At 41.7% G+C, this 27,500-nt stretch overlaps 1 protein-coding gene across 3 annotated transcripts in view; it reads right to left on the bottom strand.

Annotated features, from left to right (window-relative positions):
- Nucleotides 1-27,500, bottom strand: part of LOC128696689 (ATP-dependent translocase ABCB1) — a 232,444-nt gene that overhangs the window by 178,891 nt on the left and 26,053 nt on the right. For 2 of the 3 annotated variants that reach the window (XM_070094505.1, XM_070094507.1), the window contains exon 2: nucleotides 2,196-2,342. In XM_070094505.1, coding sequence (XP_069950606.1) covers nucleotides 2,196-2,278 — 83 coding nt within the window. In that variant the 5' untranslated portion in view covers nucleotides 2,279-2,342. Of the gene's footprint in view, nucleotides 1-2,195; nucleotides 2,343-17,233; nucleotides 17,258-27,500 lie in introns of those variants that run through there. The other variant, XM_070094508.1, reaches the window with a different exon arrangement.

Here is a 27,500-nt window from a genome sequence, read left to right as displayed (position 1 = left end):
ACGATTAGGGTCACAAGTGACATGGTCCTTAGGCAAATAGATCAATTAAAACCTAACAAATCCCCAGGCCCTGATGAACTGTATGCACGGGTTCTAAAGGAATGTAAAGAGGAGCTTAGCAAACCTTTGGTTGATCTTTTCAACATATCACTACAAACTGGCATGGTGCCAGATACGTGGAAAATGGCAAATGTGATACCTATTTTCAAAGCAGGTGACAGGTCCTTAGCTTCGAACTATAGACCAATAAACCTAACCTCCATAGTGGGAAAATTTATGGAATCAATAATTTCTGAGGCAGTTCGTAGCCACCTTGAAAAACATAAATTAATCAACGAATCTCAGCATGGTTTTACAAAGGGGCGTTCCTGCCTTACGAATTTATTAACTTTTTTCACTAAGGTATTTGAGGAGGTAGATCATGGTAATGAATATGATATTGTGTATATGGACTTCAGTAAGGCTTTTGACAGGGTCCCACATCAGAGACTATTGAGGAAAATTAAGGCACATGGAATAAGAGGAGAAATTTTTTCCTGGATAGAGGCATGGTTGACAAATAGGCAGCAGAGAGTTTGCATAAATGGGGAGAAATCAGAGTGGGGAAGCGTCACAAGCGGTGTTCCACAGGAGTCGGTGTTGGGCCCCCTGCTGTTCACAATCTACATAAACGACATAGATGAGGGCATAAAGAGCGACATCAGCAAGTTTGCCGATGACACCAAAATAGGCCGTCGAATTCATTTTGACGAGGACATTAGAGCACTCCAGGAAGATTTGAATAGACTGATGCAGTGGTCGGAGAAGTGGCAGATGCAGTTTAATATAGACAAATGCAAAGTTCTAAATGTTGGACAGGACAATAACCATGCCACATATAAACTAAATAATGTAGATCTTAATATTACGGATTGCGAAAAAGATTTAAGAGTTCTGGTTAGCAGTAATCTGAAACCAAGACAACAGTGCATAAGTGTTCGCAATAAGCTAATGGAATCCTTGGCTTCATATCAAGAAGCATAAATAATAGGAGTCCTCAGGTTGTTCTTCAACTCTATACATCCTTGGTTAGGCCTCATTTAGATTATGCTGCACAGTTTTGGTCACCGTATTACAGAATGGATATAAATGCTCTGGAAAATGTACAGAGGAGGATGACAAAGTTGATCCCATGTATCAGAAACTTTCCCTGTGAGGATAGACTAAGGGTCCTGAATCTGCACTCTCTAGAAAGACGTAGAATTAGGGGGGATATGATTGGGGTGCATAAATGGAAGACAGGAATAAATAAAGGGATGTAAATAGTGTGCTGAAAATATCTAGCCTTGACAGGACTCGCAGCAATGGTTTTAAGTTGAAAAAATTCAGGTTCAGGTAGGATATAGGAAAGTACTGGTTTGGTAATAGAGTTGTGAATGAGTGGAACAAACTCCCAAGTGCAGTTATAGAGGCCAGAACGTTGTGTAGCTCTAAAAATAGGTTGGATAAATACACGAGTGAATGTGGGTGGGTGTGAGTTGGACCTGATAGCTTGTGCTACCAGGTCGGTTGCCGTGTTCCTCCCTTAAGTCAATGTGACCTGACCTGACTAGGTTGGGTGCATTGGCTTAAGTCGGTAGGAGACTTGGACCTGCCTCGCATGGGCCAGTAGGCCTTCTGCAGTGTTCCTTCGTTCTTATGTTCTTATAACTTTGGGGTCCAGTCCCTGGACCCATTATGTACCTCCGTAATTTTTTGACTACCTCCCACAGGATGGGTATAATTTTTTGACTACCTCCCACAGGATGGGTATAGAGTGCTTAACAAAGACATTATAAGTTCATTATTAAGACATCAATAACATATTACTACATAGAAAGCCGCTTGTTATGCTGAGCATTTCGGGCTAATTAGGTCAGTTTAGTCCCATTCTCTGTGATTGAGCCTGGAGGGACTCATTTATACTGATTTATATTGTAAAACACTAGTTTTACAGCATTTTTTCGAAGGACCTTGGCTCGTAGGTTATTTGTACACTGTAGGATGTGACCCACACCAGTCAACTAACACCCAGGTACCCATTTTTTACTGATGTGTGAATATGGACAGCTGGTGTTTTATGGAAAAACGTCCTATTGTTATCCAGCCGTACTGGGGATTCGAACTCCGAACCTCAGTGTGTAAACTGAGAGTCTTTAATGTCAGTTTAAACTCACCCAGCAATTTCCTGCATGCTAATATGCGTCTCCTTTAGTCCATTTTGTATCTCTGTTTCTTGGCTTTTCTCCGTACCATCCATGTCGGCAGGATCGCTAAGGTGGTCTGCGGCTGGTGTTCTGCCTCTTATCTCTACACTGTCGCACCTGAAAATTTAGAATAAATTTTAATATATATATATATATATATATATATATATATATATATATATATATATATATATATATATATATATATATATATAGTATAAACCTTGGTAATAAATACCGACAAGTTGGTTTAGAAAGACACGTAAGCAAACACTATAACATATTTATTAGAAGTGATCAAGGTCCCAGGACCGAAACGTTTTCTAATAAATATGTTATAGTGTTTGCTTACGTGTCTTTCTAAACCAACTTGTCGGTATTTATTACCAAGGTTTATACCATATATATATATATATATATATATATATATATATATATATACATATATATATATATACATATATATATATATATATATATATATATATTTATTTTTTTTATTATCACACTGGCCGATTCCCACCAAGGCAGGGTGGCCCGAAAAAGAAAAACTTTCACCATCATTCACTCCATCACTGTCTTGCCAGAAGGGTGCTTTACACTAGTTTTTAAACTGCAACATTAACACCCCTCCTTCAGAGTGCAGGCACTGTACTTCCCATCTCCAGGACTCAAGTCCGGCCTGCCGGTTTCCCTGAACCCCTTCATAAATGTTACTTTGCTCACACTCCAACAGTACGTCAAGTATTAAAAACCATTTGTCTCCATTCACTCCTATCAAACACGCTCATGCATACCTGCTGGAAGTCCAAGCCCCTCGCACACAAAACCTCCTTTACCCCGTCTCTCCAACCTTTCCTAGGCCGACCCCTACCCCGCCTTCCTTCCACTACAGACTGATACACTCTTGAAGTCATTCTGTTTCCCCCAATTTTCTCTACATGTCCGAACCACCTCAACAACCCTTCCTCAGCCCTCTGGACAACAGTTTTGGTAATCCCGCACCTCCTCCTAACTTCCAAACTACGAATTCTCTGCATTATATTCACACCACACATTGCCCTCAGACATGACAACTCCACTGCCTCCAGCCTTCTCCTCGCTGCAACATTCATCACCCATGCTTCACACCCATATAAGAGCGTTGGTAAAACTATACTCTCATACATTCCCCTCTTTGCCTCCAAGGACAAAGTTCTTTGTCTCCACAGACTCCTAAGTGCACCACTCACTCTTTTTCCCTCATCAATTCTATGATTCACCTCATCTTTCATAGACCCATCCGCTGACACGTCCACTCCCAAATATCTGAATACATTCACCTCCTCCATACTCTCTCCCTCCAATCTGATATTCAATCTTTCATCACCTAATCTTTTTGTTATCCTCATAACCTTACTCTTTCCTGTATTCACCTTTAATTTTCTTCTTTTGCACACCCTACCAAATTCATCCACCAATCTCTGCAACTTCTCTTCAGAATCTCCCAAGAGCACAGTGTCATCAGCAAAGAGCAGCTGTGAGAACTCCCACTTTGTGTGTGATTCTTTATCTTTTAACTCCACGCTTCTTGCCAAGACCCTCGCATTTACTTCTCTTACAACCCCATCTATAAATATATTAAACAACCACGGTGACATCACACATCCTTGTCTAAGGCCTACTTTTACTGGGAAATAATTTCCCTCTTTCCTACATACTCTAACTTGAGCCTCACTATCCTCGTAAAAACTCTTCACTGCTTTCAGTAACCTACCTCCTACACCATACACTTGCAACATCTGCCACATTGCCCCCCTATCCACCCTGTCATACGCCTTTTCCAAATCCATAAATGCCACAAAGACCTCTTTAGCCTTATCTAAATACTGTTCACTTATATGTTTCACTGTAAACACCTGGTCCACACACCCCCTACCTTTCCTAAAGCTTCCTTGTTCATCTGCTATCCTATTCTCCGTCTTACTCTTAATTCTTTCAATAATAACTCTACCATACACTTTACCAGGTATACTCAGCAGACTTATCCCCCTATAATTTTTGCACTCTCTTTTATCCCCTTTGCCTTTATACAAAGGAACTATGCATGCTCTCTGCCAATCCCTAGGTACCTTACCCTCTTCCATACATTTATTAAATAATTGCACCAACCACTCCAAAACTATATCCCCACCTGCTTTTAACATTTCTATCTTTATCCCATCAATCCCGGCTGCCTTACCCCCTTTCATTTTACCTACTGCCTCACGAACTTCCCCCCACACTCACAACTGGCTCTTCCTCACTCCTACAAGATGTTATTCCTCCTTGTCCTATACACGAAATCACAGCTTCCCTATCTTCATCAACATTTAACAATTCCTCAAAATATTCCCTCCATCTTCCCAATACCTCTAACTCTCCATTTAATAACTCTCCTCTCCTATTTTTAACTGACAAATCCATTTGTTCTCTAGGCTTTCTTAACTTGTTAATCTCACTCCAAAACTTTTTCTTATTTTCAACAAAATTTGTTGATAACATCTCACCCACTCTCTCATTTGCTCTGTTTTTACATTGTTTCACCACTCTCTTAACCTCTCTCTTTTTCTCCATATACTCTTCCCTCCTTGCATCACTTCTAATTTGTAAAAACTTCTCATATGCTAACTTTTTCTCCCTTACTACTCTCTTTACATCATCATTCCACCAATCTCTCCTCTTCCCTCCCGCACCCACTTTCCTGTAACCACAAACTTCTGCTGAACACTAACACTACATTTTTAAACCTACCCCATACCTCTTCGACCCCATTGCCTATGCTCTCATTAGCCCATCTATCCTCCAATAGCTGTTTATATCTTACCCTAACTGCCTCCTCTTTTAGTTTATAAACCTTCACCTCTCTCTTCCCTGATGCTTCTATTCTCCTTGTATCCCATCTACCTTTTACTCTCAGTGTAGCTACAACTAGAAAGTGATCTGATATATCTGTGGCCCCTCTATAAACATGTACATCCTGAAGTCTACTCAACAGTCTTTTATCTACCAATACATAATCCAACAAACTACTGTCATTTCGCCCTACATCATATCTTGTATACTTATTTATCCTCTTTTTCTTAAAATATGTATTACCTATAACTAAACCCCTTTCTATACAAAGTTCAATCAAAGGGCTCCCATTATCATTTACACCTGGCACCCCAAACTTACCTACCACACCCTCTCTAAAAGTTTCTCCTACTTTAGCATTCAGGTCCCCTACCACAATTACTCTCTCACTTGGTTCAAAGGCTCCTATACATTCACTTAACATCTCCCAAAATCTCTCTCTCTCCTCTGCATTCCTCTCTTCTCCAGGTGCATACACGCTTATTATGACCCACTTCTCGCATCCAACCTTTACTTTAATCCACATAATTCTTGAATTTACACATTCACATTCTCTTTTCTCCTTCCATAACTGATCATTTAACATTACTGCTACCCCTTCCTTTGCTCTAACTCTCTCAGATACTCCAGATTTAATCCCACTTATTTCCCCCCACTGAAACTCTCCTACCCCCTTCAGCTTTGTTTCGCTTAGGGCCGGGACATCCAACTTCTTTTCATTCATAACATCAGCAATCATCTGTTTCTTGTCATCCGCACTACATCCACGCACATTTAAGCATCCCAGTTTTATAAAGTTTTTCTTCTTCTCTTTTTTAGTAAGTGTCTACAGGAGAAGGGGTTACTAGCCCATTGCTCCCGGGATTTTAGTCGCCTCATACGACACGCATGGCTTACGGAGGAAAGATTCTTTTCCACTTCCCCATGGACAATAGAAGAAATAAAGAAGAACAAGAGCTATTTAGAAAAAGGAGAAAAACCTAGATGTATGTATGTATATATATATATGCATGTGCGTGTCTGTGAAGTGTGACCAAAGTGTAAGTAGGAGTAGCAAGATATCCCTGTTATCTAGCGTGTTTATGAGACAGAAAAAGAAACCAGCAATCCTACCATCATGCAAAACAGTTACAGGTTTCTGTTTCACAGTCATCTGGCAGGACGGTAGTACTTCCCTGGGTGGTTGCTGTCTACCAACCTACTACTCTCAGTGTATATATATGTATATATATATATATATATATATATATATATATATATATATATATATATATATGTATGTATATATATATATATATATATATATATGTATATATAATATGATGTCGTGCCAGATAGACAAAACTTGTCAGTTAGCAAGAACTCATTTAAGCTTAAGTCCTTTCTAAAATTTTCTCTTATACGTTTAAAATTATATATTTTTTCAACTGTGTTAATGTAGTTTAGTTAGTTTAATATGTTTATTATGCACCCCATACCCATCCTGTGGGCGGTAGTCAAAAGATTACAGAGGTACATAATTGGTCCAGGGACTGGACTCCAAAGTTTTGATAGCTGAGCAAGTTACAGAGGTAATGAACTCACAATTTACAAAGGTAATGAACTCACAATTTACAAAGGTAATGAACTCACAATTTACAAAGGTAATGAACTCCAGGTAAGTCTGGTCACAATCATGACAAGTTACAAAGGTATTTACAGATTACAGAGGTACGTAATGGGTCCAGGGACTGGGCCCCCAAAGTTTTGATAGCTGAACTAGGTACAAAGGTAATGAGCTCACAAGTTACAAAGGTAATGAATTCTGTAGAATGGTTACTTACGTTTATACATGGGTACAATCATGAACAAATTATAGAGTAATGAGCAATTCACACTTCCACACCCGGTCACAACTGTAATGAGTTATTGGTGCAAATATTGATTGTTGAGTCACACACACACACACACACACACACACACACACACACACACACACACACACACACACACACACACACACACACACACACACACACTTTAGTTTAATATCTTTATTATGCACCCCATACCCATCCTGTGGGCGGTAGTCAAAAGATTACAAAGGTACATAATGGGTCCAGTGACTGGACCCCAAAGTTATGATAGCTGAACTAGTTACAAAGGTAATGAACTCCAGGTAGATCTGGTCACAATCATGGCAAGTTACAGAGATAATGAATCAGCTTCACTCCTATACATGGTTACAGTCATGAGCAAATTACGAAGTAATGAACCACTGATACGTCCACACCTGGTCACAATTGTAATGAGTTATAAATACAAATATTAAGTGGATCATACACCCAAACTAGCGCGCGCGCACACATACACACACGAGGGCGCACGCACGGACATGTGCACACGAGCGTACAAATATATGCATACACACAAGGACGCACACCCACACACACACACACCAACACCCACACACACACACCCTCACACACACCCACACACACAACACCCACACATGCACACCCACACACCCACACACGCACACACACACACACCCTCACACACCCACACACCCACACACACACACACACACACACACACACACACACACACACACACACACACACACACACACACATGCACACATGTGGTAATGCTTTATTTACAGCTAGCAAAGTCAGGGTATTTCTCCAGAATGGTCTGCAATATACCACTGTGGATAAAATACTTTGCCATTTCTTGAACATTTCTGAGTGAGTTGTTTCTAAATTCATTAATTTGATCACACTCCAGTACATAATGACGCAATGTGTGACAATAGTCCATCTGGCAAAGTTTACATTTCGTTTGGTCTACATCTGGTGGAGGGGATTTAACCTGCCAAAGATACTTGTAACCCAGCCGGAGCCGGGCAGTAGTGACATCCAAGAGTCTGCTTATCTTGTTGGATGCACCATAGACATGTGGCTCCTCCTGCATGATGGAATGATGATAGATGGACTGACTTGTGTCAATCTCCCTAAGTCTTAAGTCAATAAAGTTCATTTGAAGTTCTTTTCGTATTATTGTTCTCAAACTGCTAAATGACAACCCAAGATTGTAATCTACCCCCTCTTTGAAAGCATACAGCTTAGCCAATTTATCAGTTCTATCATGCATCTGAAGACCAATGTGAGATGGAATCCACAGCATGTGCACTCTGACTCCACTGTCCATAATCTTTCCATATCTATGTCTGGCTTCTGACAAAAGCATGCCACAATTTATACTTAATGAGTAGAGAGCATTTATGGATGACAGAGAATCAGTTACAATTAAAGTGTCAACCTTAGATACATGGACACATTTGAGTGCAAGGAGTATGGCAAACAGTTCTGTTTGAAGGGTAGAGGCCCAGTTATTGATGCGTGCTCCAATTTCTTTATGAGAGCCATCACTCTGTGTGACAACAGCAGCACTACCAGCTGCACCAGTGGACTGGTGAACAGAACCATCGACGTAAATAATTTGTGAAAGATTGTTCTGTGTGACTAAGTTATCAATACAGCTTAAGACATCATGTTTGGCTTCAAGACGAAGCTTTGGTTGTGATTTAAGAAGAGTTTTGGGGGGGAAATGGAGGAATGGTAGTTTGGAATGGGGTAATATCCCATGGAGCAGGGAAATGTCTCTGTTGTCCAACTTGATATAGATCATGTAGCTGGTTCATGCGGAGGTCGGTTCCAGTTTTTTCGATCCATCTGGAAGGATGTTCACCAGTGCTGAGGAAAGTTTGGAGGGCTTCTGTGCAGGGGTTTGAATGGGCTAGCCTAAGCATATTGACCCCAATAAGGATATTTCTTTCAGTAACACGATCTCTAATGCTTGGAATATTAAGTTCTTTCCGCATATTTAAAATTTTGGCAGTACGAGGGCATCCTAGGATGATCCTCATTGCTTCGTTTTGCAGTTTTTCCAGCCCTCCAAGCTTCCAGTCAGACACGAGTGCAAGTAGTGGCGCTGCATAATCAACCAATGATCTAATATAAGCAAGATACATCATTTTCACAATTTTAACGTTAGCACCATACCTGGGATGAAAACCTGCCACAACTCTAAGTGCTCTCAGCCTTTCTTTGTATTGGCGACAAAGTCTCGTTACAACAGGTCCAAGTAGTGGAACCTCAAAGCCTAGATACCTGTATCTGCTTACATATTCTAGAAGAGACCCATCATGCAACTGGATCTGACGAACTGTGCCTCTCTGCCGAGGAGGACGCCTGTTGAGTATCTTTGTTTTATCCCCTGAGATGTAAAAGTTAATAATTTTGTACCAGAAGAATCTTAGAAAACTTATCTAACCTTATTGTAACATGCGCAGTTTATTTTAGCTTAATCCAACAAAATATATTTTAGATAAGTTTACAGGTAGTAGGTTGGTAGACAGCAACCACCCAGGGAAGTACTACCGTCCTGCCAGATGACTGTGAAACAAAAACCTGTAACTGTTTTGCATGATGGTAGGATTGCTGGTTTCTTTTTCTGTCTCATAAACACGCTAGATAACAGGGATATCTTGCTACTCCTACTTACACTTTGGTCACACTTCACAGACACGCACATGCATATATATATATACATACATCTAGGTTTTTCTCCGTTTTCTAAATAGTTCTTGTTCTTCTTTATTTCTTCTACTGTCCATGGGAAAGTGGAAAAGAATCTTTCCTCCGTAAGCCATGCGTGTCGTATGAGGCGACTAAAATGCCGGGAGCAATGAGCTAGTAACCCCTTCTCCTGTAGACATTTACTAAAAAAGAGAAGAAAAACTTTATAAAACTGGGATGCTTAAATGTGCGTGGATGTAGTGCGGATGACAAGAAACAGATGATTGCTGATGTTATGAATGAAAAGAAGTTGGATGTCCTGGCCCTAAGCGAAACAAAGCTGAAGGGGGTAGGAGAGTTTCAATGGGGGGAAATAAATGGGATTAAATCTGGAGTATCTGAGAGAGTTAGAGCAAAGGAAGGGGTAGCAGTAATGTTGAATGATCAGTTATGGAAGGAGAAAAGAGAATATGAATGTGTAAATTCAAGAATTATGTGGATTAAAGTAAAGGTTGGATGTGAGAAGTGGGTAATAATAAGCGTGTATGCACCTGGAGAAGAGAGGAATGCATAGGAGAGAGAGAGATTTTGGGAGATGTTAAGTGAATGTATAGGAACCTTTGAACCAAGTGAGAGAGTAATTGTGGTAGGGGACCTGAATGCTAAAGTAGGAGAAACTTTTAGAGAGGGTGTGGTAGGTAAGTTTGGGGTGCCAGGTGTAAATGATAATGGGAGCCCTTTGATTGAACTTTGTATAGAAAGGGGTTTAGTTATAGGTAATACATATTTTAAGAAAAAGAGGATAAATAAGTATACAAGATATGATGTAGGGCGAAATGACAGTAGTTTGTTGGATTATGTATTGGTAGATAAAAGACTGTTGAGTAGACTTCAGGATGTACATGTTTATAGAGGGGCCACAGATATATCAGATCACTTTCTAGTTGTAGCTACACTGAGAGTAAAAGGTAGATGGGATACATGGAGAATAGAAGCATCAGGGAAGAGAGAGGTGAAGGTTTATAAACTAAAAGAGGAGGCAGTTAGGGTAAGATATAAACAGCTATTGGAGGATAGATGGGCTAATGAGAGCATAGGCAATGGGGTCGAAGAGGTATGAGGTAGGTTTAAAAATGTAATGTTAGAGTGTTCAGCAGAAGTTTGTGGTTACAGGAAAGTGGGTGCAGGAAGGAAGAGGAGCGATTGGTGGAATGATGATGTAAAGAGAGTAGTAAGGGAGAAAAAGTTAGCATATGAGAAGTTTTTACGAAGTAGAAGTGATGCAAGGAGGGAAGAGTATATGGAGAAAAAGAGAGAGGTTAAGAGTGGTGAAGCAATGTAAAAAGAGAGCAAATGAGAGAGTGGGTGAGATGTTATCAACAAATTTTGTTGAAAATAAGAAAAAGTTTTGGAGTGAGATTAACAAGTTAAGAAAGCCTAGAGAACAAATGGATTTGTCAGTTAAAAATAGGAGAGGAGAGTTATTAAATGGAGAGTTAGAGGTATTGGGAAGAAGGAGGGAATATTTTGAGGAATTGTTAAATATTGGTGAAGATAGGGAAGCTGTGATTTCGTGTATAGGGCAAGGAGGAATAACATCTTGTAGGAGTGAGGAAGAGCCAGTTGTGAGTGTGGGGGAAGTTCGTGAGGCAGTAGGTAAAATGAAAGGGGGTAAGGCAGCCGGGATTGATGGGATAAAGATAGAAATGTTAAAAGCAGGTGGGGATATAGTTTTGGAGTGGTTGGTGCAATTATTTAATAAATGTATAGAAGAGGGTAAGGTACCTAGGGATTGGCAGAGAGCAAGCATAGTTCCTTTGTATAAAGGCAAAGGGGATAAAAGAGAGTGCAAAAATTATAGGGGGATAAGTCTGTTGAGTATACCTGGTAAAGTGTATGGCAGAATTATAATTGAAAGAATTAAGAGTAAGACGGAGAATAGGATAGCAGATGAACAAGGAGGCTTTAGGAAAGGTAGGGGGTGTGTGGACCAGGTGTTTACAGTGAAACATATAAGTGAACAGTATTTAGATAAGGCTAAAGAGGTCTTTGTGGCATTTATGGATTTGGAAAAGGCGTATGTCAGGGTGGATAGGGGGGCAATGTGGCAGATGTTGCAAGTGTATGGTGTAGGAGGTAGGTTACTGAAAGCAGTGAAGAGTTTTTACGAGGATAGTGAGGCTCAAGTTAGAGTATGTAGGAAAGAGGGAAATTTTTTCCCAGTAAAAGTAGGCCTTAGACAAGGATGTGTGATGTCACCGTGGTTGTTTAATATATTTATAGATGGGGTTGTAAGAGAAGTAAATGCAAGGGTCTTGGCAAGAGGCGTGGAGTTAAAAGATAAAGAATCACACACAAAGTGGGAGTTGTCACAGCTGCTCTTTGCTGATGACACTGTGCTCTTGGGAGATTCTGAAGAGAAGTTACAGAGATTGGTGGATGAATTTGGTAGGGTGTGCAAAAGAAGAAAATTAAAGGTGAATACAGGAAAGAGTAAGGTTATGAGGATAACAAAAATATTAGGTGATGAAAGATTGGATATCAGATTGGAGGGAGAGAGTATGGAGGAGGTGAACGTATTCAGATATTTGGGAGTGGACGTGTCGGCGGATGGGTCTATGAAAGATGAGGTGAATGATAGAATTGATGAGGGAAAAAGAGTGAGTGGTGCACTTAGGAGTCTGTGGAGACAAAGAACTTTGTCCTTGGAGGCAAAGAGGGGAATGTATGAGAGTATAGTTTTACCAACGCTCTTATATGGGTGTGAAGCGTGGGTGATGAATGTTGCAGCGAGGAGAAGGCTGGAGGCAGTGGAGATGTCATGTCTGAGGGCAATGTGTGGTGTGAATATAATGCAGAGAATTCTTAGTTTGGAAGTTAGGAGGAGGTGCAGGATTACCAAAACTGTTGTCCAGAGGGCTGAGGAAGGGTTGTTGAGGTGGTTCGGACATGTAGAGAGAATGGAGCGAAACAGAATGACTTCAAGAGTGTATCAGTCTGTAGTGGAAGGAAGGCGGGGTAGGGGTCGGCCTAGGAAAGGTTGGAGGGAGGGGGTAAAGGAGGTTTTGTGTGCGAGGTGCTTGGACTTCCAGCAGGCATGTGTAAGCGTGTTTGATAGGAGTGAATGGAGACAAATGGTTTTTAATACTTGACGTGCTGTTGGAGTGTGAGCAAAGTAACATTTATGAAGGGATTCAGGGAAACCGGCAGGCCGGACTTGAGTCCTGGAGATGGGAAGTACAGTGCCTGCACTCTGAAGGAGGGGTGTTAATGTTGCAGTTTAAAAACTGTAGTGTAAAGCACCCTTCTGGCAAGACAGTGATGGAGTGAATGATGGTGAAAGTTTTTCTTTTTCGGGCCACCCTGCCTTGGTGGGAATCGGCCAGTGTGATAATAAATAAATAAGTTTACAGTAATTTAGCAATAAACAAACACAATGAAATATATTTTTTCGTTAGGTTCAGAATGATTTTTGCGAAATTATTGCATACACAAATTTTCGCTTGCCTTATTCAGCAAGAAGCGCACGCTCGTGTGTGTGTGTGTGTGTGTGTGTGTGTGTGTGTGTGTGTGTGTGTGTGTGTGTGTGTGTGTGTGTTTGTGTGTGTGTGTGTGTGTGTGTGTACTCACCTAGTTGTGGTTGCAGGGGTCGAGTCTCAGCTCCTGGCCCCGCCTGTTCACTGGTCGCTACTCAGCCACTCTACCCGGTCCATGAGTGTAATGTGTGTGTGTGTGTGTACTCACCTAATTGTGGTTGAAAGGATCGAGACTCAGCTCCTGTCCCCGCCTCTTGACTGAGTGTTACTAGGTCCTCTCTCTCCCTGCTCCATGAGCTTTATCATACCTCATCTTAAAACTATGTATAGTTCCTGCCTCCACTACATCGCTTGCCAGACTATTCCACTTCCTAACTACTCTATGACTGAAGAAATACTTCCTAACATCCCTTTGACTCATCTGAGTCTTCAGCTTCCAATTGTGACCCCTTGTTTCTGTGTCCCATCTCTGGAACATCCTGTCCCTGTCCACCTTGTCTATTTCCTGCAGTATTTTGTATGTCGTTATCATGTCTCTCCTAACCCTCCTGTCCTCCAGTGTCGTCAGACCGATTTCCCTTAACCTTTCTTCGTAGGACATTCCCCTTAGCTCTGGAACTAGCCTTGTTGCAAACCTTTGCACTTTCTCTAATTTCTTGACGTGTTTGACCAGGTGTGGATTCCAAACTGGTGCTGCGTACTCTAGTATGGGCCTGACGTACACAGTGTATAAAGTCTTGAACGAGTCCTTACTGAGGTACCGGAACGCTACTCTCAGGTTTGCCAGGCGCCCATATGCCGCAGCAGTTATCTGGTTGATGTGCGCTCCTAGAGACGTACTCGGTATTCTACTCGCTCCTAGATCTTTCTCCTTGAGTGAGGTTTGCAGTCTTTGGCCTCCTAACCTATATTCTGTCTGCGGTCGTCTTTGCCCTTCTCCGATCTTCATGACTTTGCATTTGGCGGGGTTAAATTCTAGGAGCCAGTTGCTGGACCACGCATCCAGCCTGTCCAGGTCTCCTTGTAGACCCGTCTGGTCCGCATCTGATTTAATTCTCCTCATTAACTTCACATCATCTGCAAACAGGGACACTTCTGAGTCTCTCCATTCCGTCATGTCGTTCACATATACCAAGAATAGCACTGGTCCTAGGACTGACCCCTGTGGGACCCCGCTCGTCACAGGCGCCCACTGTGATACCTCTTCACGGACCATGACTCGCTGTTGCCTCCCTGTCAGGTATTCTCTGATCCTTTGCAGTGCCCTTCCTGTTATGTGTGCCTGATCCTCTAGTTTCTGTACTAATCTCTTGTGAGGAACTGTGTGGAAGGCCTTCTTGCAGTCCAAGAAAATGCAATCAACCCATCCCTCACTCTCATTTCTTACCTCAGTTACCTTGTAATAAAACTCTAGTAGGTTTGTGACACAGGATTTGCCTTCCATGAATCCATGCTGGCTGTCGTTTATAATCTTGTTCCGCTCCAGGTGCTCCACCACTCTCCTCCTGATAATCTTCTCCATTACTTTGCATACTATACACGTCAGTAACACTGGTCTATAGTTTAGTGCTTCGTTTCTGTCTCCTTATTTAAAGATGGGGAATACATTTGCCATCCTCCATACTTCAGGTAGTTGCCCAGTTTCAAGGGAAGTGTTGAAGATTTTGGTTAGTGGCACACACAGTGTCTCTGCTCCTTCTCTAAGGACCCACGGAGAGATGTTGTCCGGTCCCACCACCTTTGAGGTATCAAGGTCACTTAGGAGCTTCTTCACCTCCTCAGTTGTGTGTAATTCGCCGAACACTTGTTGGTGTGTGTTAGTTACCATTTTGTCCTAGGCACATGTCGATTAGACACTAGGCCTGTTGTGTGTGTGTAGGTGTGTAGGTGTGTGTGCATGTGTGTGTGTGTGTTGTGTGTTGTGTGTGTATGTGTGTGTATGTGTGTGTGTGTGTGTGTGTGTGTGTGTGTGTGTGTGTGTGTGTGTGTGTGTGTTAGTTACCATTTGGTCCTAGGCACATGTGTGTGTGTGTGTGTGTGTGTGTGTGTTTTAGTTACCATTTTGTCCTAGGCACATGTTGATTAGACACTAGGCCTGTTTTGTGTGTGTGTGTACTCACCTAGTTGAGGTTGCAGGGGTCGAGTCCAAGCTCCTGGCCCCGCCTCTTCACTGGTCGCTACTAGGTCACTCTCCCTGAACCGTGAGTTTTATCATGCCTCTGCTTAAAGCTATGTCTGGATCCTTCCTCCACTACATCGCTTCCCAAACTATTCCACTTCCTGAGTACTCTGTGGCTGAAGAAATACTTCCTAACATCCCTGTGATTTATCTGTGTTTTCAACTTTCAACTGTGTCCCCTTGTTGCTGTGTCCCATCTCTGGAACATCCTGTCTTTGTCCACCTTGTCAATTCCTCTCAATATTTTGTATGTCGTTATCATGTCCCCCCTATCTCTCCTGTCCTCCAGTGTCGTCAGGTCGATTTCCCTTAACCTCTCCTCGTAGGACATACCCCTTAGCTCTGGAATTGGAATTTTTTTTTTTATATTTTATTTCAAACAATACAATACATTAAATAGATAAAAGAACACAGTATCAATTCTTACACAGAATTATAAATTTCATTGTCAAAAGCACACAGACGTTTAACTTTGTGCTGACACAAACTGTCCCTCATCCCCTAAGCATTATATCCCATGCACCTATGTTAAGCAAGATTTTAGATTTTATTTAAAACAGTACAGAACAGTTAATAAATAAAATACAAGACCTATCTGGCAACTGATGTGATAACCTTCCATCGCCTAATGAACCACACAACTCCGTGTGGCTTCCAACACCCCCCCCCCTTTTACCCCCTATTCTAAATCAAACAGGTTAACCACAGCTCACGGACATATTGATATATATACATTAATATAACAGTTGTCATGCTTGTCCACAAAGTGTATTAAACGACCACAAGACTGCCTGAACAGTGTACTAACAAGAGTCATGGTTTAGATATATATCACAACAAACATTACATTGCTACAACATAAAAGGCATGTAGCACACATAAGTATTTCACTACAGGAAAGACACCTATCCTAAAAATTATCACCAACACAAACGTGTTTGAAGCCTCAACCCCCCCCCTTGCATGTCCCACCCAAACCTATTCACAACCAAACATACAAATTATACAGTAAAGAAAAAGAATACAACATCGTAACACATTGATACAGTACATGTATATAAACAACCCATTTCACAAATATCCTCAAGTAATTACAAAGGGTCTGTCCTTGTGCATACAAGAGGCCTCATAACAGCAGGTCCTGCACAAGTAACACTACCAGTGTTTTTATACATTGTGTATGCATAGGTATAAAATACATACCCAATACTTGACATAGAACATAAGAATGCTCCTCAAACCTCCACCATACAGACCCCACCCACTATCATACAACATATAGTCCAAGATTCAGACCCCATCACACCTTCCACGACTATTCCCGCCCCTGTCTAAACCCCCCTCACACCTGGCTAAGGTTTCCTCCCGCGCTGCCCCACTTGTACTTTTGCATGCCCACTTGGGCCCTGGAGCCACGTTTGCCATGCTCTCCACGCACGACACCCGTGCCACCTGGCACCACCTGCTGTTGCTGCTCACCCCCACTAGCACACCGCCCCCCCCATCCACCGATGCTTTCTTCCCTGTTCGTTGAGCCGGCGTCAGGACGTCGTCAGAGTCCGACATTGCTGCAGCCCTCTTCCTCGTCCCAGCATCCTCCTCCATGTTTGTGACCGGTTCGTCCACACGATGCACCTCCACCACCACCTTCGTCTCCGCCTTCTGACGAGGGGTCACCACGTCCCCGCCAGCCCCACCAGCACCAACAACCTCCTCCTGCTGCTGCTGCTCAACCGCCACAGACACGATCTCCAGACTGGCCGTCGCCGCAGCCGGGGAGACCATATCCGTAGATGAGAACATGGTATGCAAAACAGACGTTATTGTCGCATCCAAGTCCTCCACTTCCACCGTCACCTGGTCTTCCCCGGAAGCCTGCTGTACCACCGGCGATGCAGGTGACTCGAGAGACGACAGCTTCAGATTCGACACCACCACTGGCTCCTCAATCTCCTCACTCCAAAGCCGACCGTGGCCACCATCTCCTTTTCATCCACGTATGGGAGCCTCCTGCCCATCGTCATTCGTTGATCCACCGGCTGGCCTTCTGGCCTGCCTGCGCTGCCCACACTCTGCTGCCATATGATCATATTCATCGCAGAGGCGACACGTCCGTCGTTGACCAGCATAAGACACCATGACCTGTGTGCGGAAGTCATCAAGGTACACATACGATGGTATGGCCTGGCGTAGAGGCATCTTAAGGGTAAACGAACCGTTTGGGAGACCAACATATGCCCCAGCCACCCGCATGCCTTGTTTAGCCATGTGTATCACTCCGTATCTTCTGAAAACACTGCGGAGATCCGTTGCATCGGCCTCGAAGGGCACATTGCGCAGTTTCACCCACGTATATTGTCGAGAGACATCCACCATACGCACATGCACGTCAGGGGACACATCTACGCAGAGATCTTGGAATTGCTCAACCAGCTGCTCGTACACTGGCTCGTAGAGTAGTTTTAAATATCCGGTATGCGCCATTTAATGCCACACCATACAAATCCTTGTCCGCAATACCATAAGTGTCACGGATAATCTTAGGTAGCAAAACTTGTTCATTCTCAGGCGTAATCGCCCCTGAACAAGCTGTATACCAACGGTATTCACCCGCCTCCTCACGCTGAATACCATGACGTCACTGGATAGCTTGCTAGACTGTCAGCAGAGAGGTATGAGGCACGTCCACACTCCCTGGCAGCTAGGTCGCGAATGTGGAATTGAGGGGGATTTGGAAGGATAAAACCATTGATCAAAATAAACTTTTAACTGTTATTGAAATCTGTTATAATGCTTGTAGCGTTATTGAAATTGTTGGTTAAGTACAAACAAATCTATATTTCAGTATTACTGCACAGGACATACAAATAATATGAAGAACCATAGAATGCATAGCATCTCGAGCAAACCTGAACTATACTATTCTTAAAATTTACTCAGTTTTTATTTTTAATTAAATTTTTCATTTATGCTTTTCTCTGGGTTCAATACACAGTATTAGAAGGAATTTAAAAACATGTACGATTTACAAGTTAATTCATTAAAAATCACTAAGAAAATATTATTGTCTAGTTTAGCAGGGTGAGTAGTACGAGTTATTTAAATTACGATACAAAATATGAGATAGTGGCCCGGTGGCCTGAGGTGGCCCGGTGGCCAAAGCTCCCGCTTCACACACGGAGGGCCCGGGTTCGATTCCCGGCGGGTGGAAACATTTCGACACGTTTCCTTACACCTGTTGTCCTGTTCACCTAGCAGCAAATAAGTACCTGGGTGTTAGTCGACTGGTGTGGGTCGCATCCTGGGGGACAAGATTAAGGACCCCAATGGAAATAAGACAGTCCTCGATGACGCACTGACTTTCTTGGGTTATCCTGGGTGGCTAACCCTCCGGGGTTAAAAATCCGAACGAAATCTTATCTTATCTTATCTTATAGTATATTTATTTATTTATTTATTTAAAAATTTGTGCACACATACAGAGGTACAAAAAATACAGAAAAGAGCAGTATGCCAAAGCCACTTATACTATGCATAGCATTACGGGCTGGCTTAAAATTAACTTAAGATGAACTAAGCAATGATGACATCGGTGATAAAACTTTAATGTAAACAGATTACTATAAAGCACAAGTGAGTATTACAAAGACAGGTCATATGGTTGTATGCATTGTTGTACATTCAGTAGAATGGAGTATTCTGTTAGGTAGTGTATTTAAAAAATAATAAAGTTAGATTGGGTTTTAGGTTTAACATTTATGTGATATAATTGTGAGAAACATTTAAGATATACAATTTATAAGGTTCAGTTATTCAGTATTTATTTGGTTTTGGGTGAGTAAGTGATCTTTGAGAAGAGACTTGAATTTATAAACAGGTAGTGTTTCTTTTATATTTACAGGTAATGAGTTCCAGATTTTAGGGCCTTTTATGTGCATTGAGTTTTTGCATAGTGTGAGATGGACACGAGGAACATCAAAGAGTGATCTGTGCCTTGTGTTATGGTCATGTGTTCTGTTGAGGTTGGCAAGGAGATGTTTGAGGGGAGGGTTAATATCAGAGTTAAGTGTTCTATGTATGTAATAGGTGCAGTAATAAGTATGAATGTTTTGTATGGTGAATAGGTTTAGTGTATTGAATATTGGTGGAGTGTGCTGCCTATAGTGAGAATTTGTTATCATTCTAACTGCAGCCTTTTGTTGGGTAATTAGTGGTCTGAGATGGTTACTTGTTGTTGAGCCCCATGCACAAATTCCATAGGTGAGATAGGGGTAAATAAGAGAGTGATATAGGGCCAGGAGGGCTGACTGTGGAGCATAGTACCGTATCTTCGATAGTATGCCTACAGTCTTGGAAATTTTCTTAGAAATTTGTTGTATATGTGTATGAAATTTGAGTCTATTATCAAGGTGGATTCCTAAGAATTTTCCCTCTGTTAGCTTTGTGATAGGTGATCCGTTTATCATTATGTTAAGAGGGACATCTGTAGCTCTGTTACCAAACTGAATGAAGTAGGTTTTGTCAATGTTTAGTGTAAGTTTGTTAGTCCTCATCCAGGTAGATATTTTCTGTAATTCTGTATTTACAGTATTGGCTAGCGTGACTGGGCTCGGGTGGGAGAAGACGTATGTAGTGTCATCTGCAAATAGTGTGGGTTTGAGTAATTGCCTGTCTTTCAATATGTGGGAGTTGAAAGTAAACTGAAACAAGAATGATATGATTGGATAAAAACAAAACAGCAAGTTTCAAGGTTCGTTTATCATAGTATATTGCTTTCAAGATCACATTAAGAAAGTTAGTTTAATATGTTTATTATGCACCCCATACCCATCCTGTGGGCGGTAGTCAAAAGATTACAAAGGTACATAATGGGTCCAGGGACTGGACCCCTGTTGCAACCCCTGAATGGGTTACAATGATTATTATGTATATATATAATGTATATTACCTTTTCATATAATTTTATATTGCTCATATTTGCGATAATAGCTAAATCGTAAATATATTGCTTTATATTCTTATTTGACTTATGTTGTTAGGATGTACATAATATTACATGGAGTTTACCTGGAGAGAGTTTCGGGGGTCAACGCCCCCGCGGCCCGGTCTGTGACCAGGCCTCCTGGTGGATCAGCCCCTGATCAACCAGGCTGTTGCTGCTGGCTGCACGCAAACCAACGTACGAGCCACAGCCCGGCTGATCAGGAACTGACTTTAGGTGCTTGTCCAGTGCCAGCTTGAAGACTGCCAGGGGTCTGTTGGTAATCCCCCTTATGTGTGCTGGGAGGCAGTTGAACAGTCTCGGGCCCCTGACACTTATTGTATGGTCTCTTAACGTGCTAGTGACACCCCTGCTTTTCATTGGGGGGATGGTGCATCGTCTGCCAAGTCTTTTGCTTTCGTAGTGAGTGATTTTCGTGTGCAAGTTCGGTACTAGTCCCTCTAGGATTTTCCAGGTGTATATAATCATGTATCTCTCCCTCCTGCGTTCCAGGGAATACAGGTTTAGAAACCTCAAGCGCTCCCAGTAATTGAGGTGTTTTATCTCCGTTATGCGCGCCGTGAAAGTTCTCTGTACATTTTCTAGGTCGGCAATTTCACCTGCCTTGAAAGGTGCTGTTAGAGTGCAGCAATATTCCAGCCTAGATAGAACAAGTGACCTGAAGAGTGTCATCATGGGCTTGGCCTCCCTAGTTTTGAAGGTTCTCATTATCCATCCTGTCATTTTTCTAGCAGATGCGATTGATACAATGTTATGGTCCTTGAAGGTGAGATCCTCCGACATAATCACTCCCAGGTCTTTGACGTTGGTGTTTCGCTCTATTTTGTGGCCAGAATTTGTTTTGTACTCTGATGAAGATTTAATTTCCTCATGTTTACCATATCTGAGTAATTGAAATTTCTCATTGTTGAACTTCATATTGTTTTCCGCAGCCCACTGAAAGATTTGGTTGATGTCCGCCTGGAGCCTTGCAGTGTCTGCAATGGAAGACACTGTCATGCAGATTCGGGTGTCATCTGCAAAGGAAGACACGGTGCTGTGGCTGACATCCTTGTCTATGTCGGATATGAGGATGAGGAACAAGATGGGAGCTAGTACTGTGCCTTGTGGAACAGAGCTTTTCACCGTAGCTGCCTTGGACTTTACTCTGTTGACGACTACTCTCTGTGTTCTGTTAGTGAGGAAATTATAGATCCATCGACCGACTTTTCCTGTTATTCCTTTAGCACGCATTTTGTGCGCTATTACGCCATGGTCACACTTGTCGAAGGCTTTTGCAAAGTCTGTATATATTACATCTGCATTCTTTTTGTCTTCTAGTGCATTTAGGACCTTGTCGTAGTGATCCAATAGTTGAGACAGACAGGAGCGACCTGTTCTAAACCCATGTTGCCCTGGGTTGTGTAACTGATGGGTTTCTAGATGGGTGGTGATCTTGCTTCTTAGGACCTTTTCAAAGATTTTTATGATATGGGATGTTAGTGCTATTGGTCTGTAGTTCTTTGCTATTGCTTTACTGCCCCCTTTGTGGAGTGGGGCTATGTCTGTTGCTTTTAGTAACTGAGGGACGACCCCCGTGTCCATGCTCCCTCTCCATAGGATGGAAAAGGCTCGTGATAGGGGCTTCTTGCAGTTCTTGATGAACACAGAGTTCCATGAGTCTGGCCCTGGGGCAGAGTGCATACGCATGTCATTTATCGCCTGTTCGAAGTCATTTGGCGTCAGGATAACATCGGATAGGCTTGTGTTAATCAAATTTTGTGGCTCTCTCATAAAAAATTCATTTTGATCTTCGACTCTCAGTCTGGTTAGCGGCTTGCTAAAAACTGAGTCATATTGGGACTTGAGTAGCTCACTCATTTCCTTGCTGTCATCTGTGTAGGACCCATCTTGTTTAAGTGGGGGCCCAATACTGGACGTTGTTCTCGATTTTGATTTGGCATAGGAGAAGAAATACTTTGGGTTTCTTTCGATTTCATTTATGGCTTTTAGTTCTTCCCGTGATTCCTGACTCCTAAAGGATTCTTTTAGCTTAAGTTCGATGCTTGCTATTTCTCTGACCAGTGTCTCCCTACGCATTGCTCAGTTCAAGTCTTGATTGTCAAACTACTGTAATTATCGCTTGTCGCTCGTTATACTGCCGGCTTCTGAGCTGTGCTGTCCACGGGGCTATCACGTGATCGAGGGGGGGTCCTCACCTCACGTGAAGTATTCAGTCTGCTGGAGACTCGCTTGGTGGTTGGACAGATTTTCTGTCTCATTATTCTTGTTAGTTCTGTAGAACTCTGTTCACAGAACATTGTATAGACTTAGTGATTTTCGACGTTGTACTGAGGTTGTGTGTCACATAGACACTCTGAGCATCTCAGGTCCCGAGCTGTAGCTTATGACCTAATTTGTACTGGTTTCTGTGTATTGTCACAGTCAGGGTTTTTCCTATGCTGAACTTAGATTCAGTAGTATGGGAGTTTTGTAACTTTTGTGGAGGATCTGCTGATGGTCCCTACTTAGTGTCGTTATATTATCTCCTTGATCCTGATTGTGTCGCAGTTGCTTGTTATATGGCTATTGGGCTTAGCATTCTTTTCATTGTTCAAGCAGACTGTTCTGGTTGCCAGTCGGTCAAGAAGTTAGTTTATGTGAGGACTTTGTCAGTCACTTGTTTAAGTCTAGTCGAGTCGTGAGACATAGTGAACTACTTAGAGCACTTACACACATACACACTTACTTGTACATATTTGTAATACCTTATTAAATGTTAATGTACCAGATGGTACTTAAGAATTATAAATGTGATATGTGCTTTCAGCACAATAATATTGAACTCGAGAGATTGATTTTATTTTGATTGCTGTGATTAATTTAATTTGATAATATACCTCTAGACTTAATAAATTTATTAAATTTTAATTTCCCTAGTTAGTAGCCTACCAGTTGTAATCCTGAAGCACTATTGAATTATACTGAATTCTAATGGATAATTGGACAAGGATACTGACTAATTGTTACGAAAACCCAGTAACAGGCTGGATGCTAGAAGGGCAGTCCTTTCTAGTATTCACTGGAGATCTCTAAGCTTTTAGGATCGCATCTTTTGTAACAAATGGGGGCCTGTCCGGGATGCTCTTGATCCAAGGTGTTGGAGAAATTGTCCATTTTGAAATACTAGTAACTCTATGATCAAACACTTTGAGTACTTTCCTAATCTGAAGACTTTGAGTTTAGTCTTGTACAACATACCAGGTGGATGTATGTACCTGACTGAGTCTCTTGATCCAAGGAGATGGAAATACTGTTTATGAGCTCTAGCTCTAAGACAACCAACACTAAAATTCCTATTAGGATTATAGTTTCCCATAATCACTCTCTCGTAGTACAATTATTTTTGTGATGTATGCCAAAGTGAAACGGTTAATTGATACTCTGACTTTGTCTGAGTTAAGTACATTAAAACTTCAGACGTGTTGGCAAGTAGCCAAGTATCTTGGTGTGACGTATAACAGGAATTACACAGCTGAAACTGTCAGAGCATTAATTAAAGATATATTGTTTCCTGCTCATACAGAGATGTCTGATTATGATTCAGATTCAGAAAGCCTAGTGTCGCAATTAGGAAGTATGACTATTTGATGAAGATGAAAGAGCAACTAGAGCTGAAGTGAGCCTAGTGTCTGAGCCTAGTGTAGATCAGTTCTCGCTCGCTCCTTCCTTCACTGACACTATAGTACAGAGCATAGCTGGTAGTATGACACAGCCTTATACTAGTACAGTGTATGATACACCTGTATCTACTTATCCTAGACCAGATCTAGACTCTCTAGAGACGGCTGGACGAAGTGTCCGACCTAAGGACCGTCCAGACCATGTTAATTTCCCTACTCCTCCATTACCCACTGGTCCTATCTCTCAGGAACAGTTTAAGAGGTTTGAACGCCTCCTTATGTTGCAGACTGCACAAATTGAGGCACAGAGGAAATTGAACGAAGAAGATTTCCAAAGAGAAAATGTTCGTCTGTTAAGACAACAGACTGATAGATCACAGGACACATTTAATGTGCAGAAAGCTGCATCTATGGTTCCTAAGTTTTTTGAAAGTGACTTACACACATATTTTGATGTGTTTGAGAACCAGGCACGTGCTATGAACTGGCCACGTAAGCACTGGGCAACATTGTTGCATACTGCTTTGACGGGAAGAGCTCAAACCTGTACTGCAGCTTTGCCATTTACCAAGTACATTAGTTATGACGCTGTCAAACAAACAATTCTAGAGACGTATAACTTGTTACCTGTAAGTTATCAAAGAGCATTTCGTACGTTACAACGACGACAAGATCAAACTTGTGTAGAGTTTGCTCGTGAGAAAAAAGTTGCATTTCAGAGGTGGTGTAGGTCTGCCAAGTGTAACAACTACGACAGTCTTCTTCAGTTGTTACTACACGAAGAGTTTAACAACTGTATGCCTGCTGACATACAAGAATATCTGATTGATCATACTACTACTACCTCAGATATTCTGGAAACTGCAGCATTAGCAGACAATTACGAAATTTCTCACAACCTTGCACATACTAAAACACTCAGAAACAAGGTAACTAAAAATTGTCCTAGAAGGTGGCAACTTAAATCAGCTGCTCATTGCCGGCCTGATGTACCTGCTACTGTAACTTCTCGTACCTTTACCAGGAAAACTCACAATCCTGAATCTGTCTCTGTGGCTAGACAGAAATCTGACATCGAGAAGAAGAAAGTTAAATGTAACTATTGTAACAGAAAAGAACATGCTAGAGAGTATTGTTATAAGTTAGAAAGATATACGAGAAGCAGTCGTGCGGCTGGCGCCCCCACACAAGTCGTATCTTCTTCCGAGCAACAAAGGCACCCAAATCCTAGTAATACCTCTGATCCTACTGTTTTAGATAATGTTACTCAGGATAGATGACTAGCGTCAGAAAGTGTATCTGACGAAAAGATTCGTTCAGCGATGAGTCCTTACTTTTTGAGAGATAAAGTAGGATTTGACGAATCACATCTAACTGAAATAATTACTTTCGGAGACACTGGCAGTTATCTCACGTTATTAAGAGAAGATGTACTGCCCATAACTGACGATACCTATTGCAAGATAGATGTATTGTTAGAAGCCTATGGAGGGGCTGTTATAAAAGTGCCTCTGCACAAAGTTTATATTGAAACAAGCTATTATACTGGTTATATTTCAGTGGGTATATCCAGTGGTGTATTTCCCATCAGGTCAGTGGACTTGTTGATAGGGAACGATATCCTTCATGCTGGTATATGTAAAGAACCACTTGTGATTGATAATAACACTGATGATATTTATGCCATTGAAGCTTGTAAAGAGAAACCTATTTTATTTCCTCTCAGCGCAATTACTAGAGCTATGTCAAAGATTCAACAACCATCCTTGTCTCCTGTTGAATTAGTTGATGACAGTGATTTGGGGTTGAATATGTTGTTTAGTGACGCTCTGCGCCCAGGGTCATTAACACTAACTCCCCCTGGTCATCAACCTAGTCAAGACACAACTGATGTTAAATTTCTTACTCATGATGATTTAATCAAGGATCAGTTTGTTGATCAGTCACTGGAAAAACTGAGAGATATAGCAGTTACTGAGAGTGAAGCAAAGGATCTCGATAATTGTTACTATTATAGTAATGGTGTACTGATGGAGAAAAATACATGCAAGTTGTCAGCTGATAGTGTTTCCACCACAGTCAAGCATTTCGTAGTGTTACCAGTTACATTTCGTGAACAAGCCATTGATTTTGCTCACAATAGTCCCATAGGAGGACATTTGGGCGTCAAGAAGACACTCGGTAAACTGGCAAAACATTTTACTTGGCCAAAGATGAAGGAAACAGTAGCTGATCATGTGCGACGTTGCCACGTGTGTCAAGTGACAGGCAAGCCAGTGCACTCACCTCCACCTACACCTCTCACTATGAGCTCTAGTAGCAAAGTTCAGTTCACCTGGACTAGAGATTGTTCAGACTCGTTCAAAAGGTTGAAGCATCTGCTTTCCTCTGCTCCAGTGTTGAGTCCTAATTTCAATCTTTCCATCTTTTTACATATAGATGTGAGTGGCTATGCAGTGGGCGCTGTGCTGCTCCAACAGTCAACATCCACGGATATTCTCCATCCTATATGTTACTATTCATCTAAGCTCAAACGACACCAGAAAAATTATGCTCTAGCTCTTGTGGTGTCCTTTGAACATTTTGACGAGTATTTGGGCACTTCCCCATTTAAAATTAACGTTTTTTCAGACCACAATCCACTCACTTATATAAATACTATGAAGAGTAAGAATGCTAGGATCATGAGGTGGGCTCACAGAATCCAACCTTATTCTATTAGTATAAAACACATAAGTGGTCATTGTAAAGTAATTGCTGACGCTCTGTCACGTCCTTAATAATTATCAGTTACATTAAATTAACGTAATTTTATGCCCAAATACCTTTTGTTACTTGCTATCTCAAATTCAGTAAAGTAACTTAATCCCTCCAGCCCATATTAACTATATATACTCATGTCATGTCTAATTATTATATTTATGTATTCACAGTATTGTTGTGTGAGGAGGAGACAAGCTGAGTGTTGAGTGGGTAGTGTGGTGCGGGTGATGTACTGCGTGACGCAACACTGTCCTGCCGCAGACCCCCCCCTTCACTACACCTTAAGCTGTTTCATACTCAGATGTTCATACTGCCTCGCATTCCACAACCACTACTTAAGAGTGGAATGCAGTCTCCTCTACTATGATCGAGCCTCATCGTGCCCTACTCATCTACGCTATCCTGTCTCTACACTGATGTACATAACCGCGAGTATGCAGAGATACGATACTGTGTACTGCCCTAGTACTAGGGGCATATCCTAGTGACGGACACGGTGAAATGATAGAAGTGCTTGGCACAAGAGAGACTGATTAATGTTTATATTAAATTGTATTGATATGAGTAATCAGTAATAATGTGAAAGACATTAATGCAACTCCTTGTGCGACCATCTGTCGTGTTGGGGGGGGGGTGTTGCAACCCCTGAATGGGTTACAATGATTATTATGTATATATATAATGTATATTACCTTTT

The sequence above is a fragment of the Cherax quadricarinatus genome, chromosome 46 (genome assembly GCF_038502225.1).
Source record: "Cherax quadricarinatus isolate ZL_2023a chromosome 46, ASM3850222v1, whole genome shotgun sequence".
In the NCBI taxonomy this organism is placed as follows: domain Eukaryota; kingdom Metazoa; phylum Arthropoda; class Malacostraca; order Decapoda; family Parastacidae; genus Cherax; species Cherax quadricarinatus.
The sequence above is the reverse complement of the archived record's forward strand: the minus strand, read 5'-3'. Positions and strand labels throughout refer to the sequence as shown.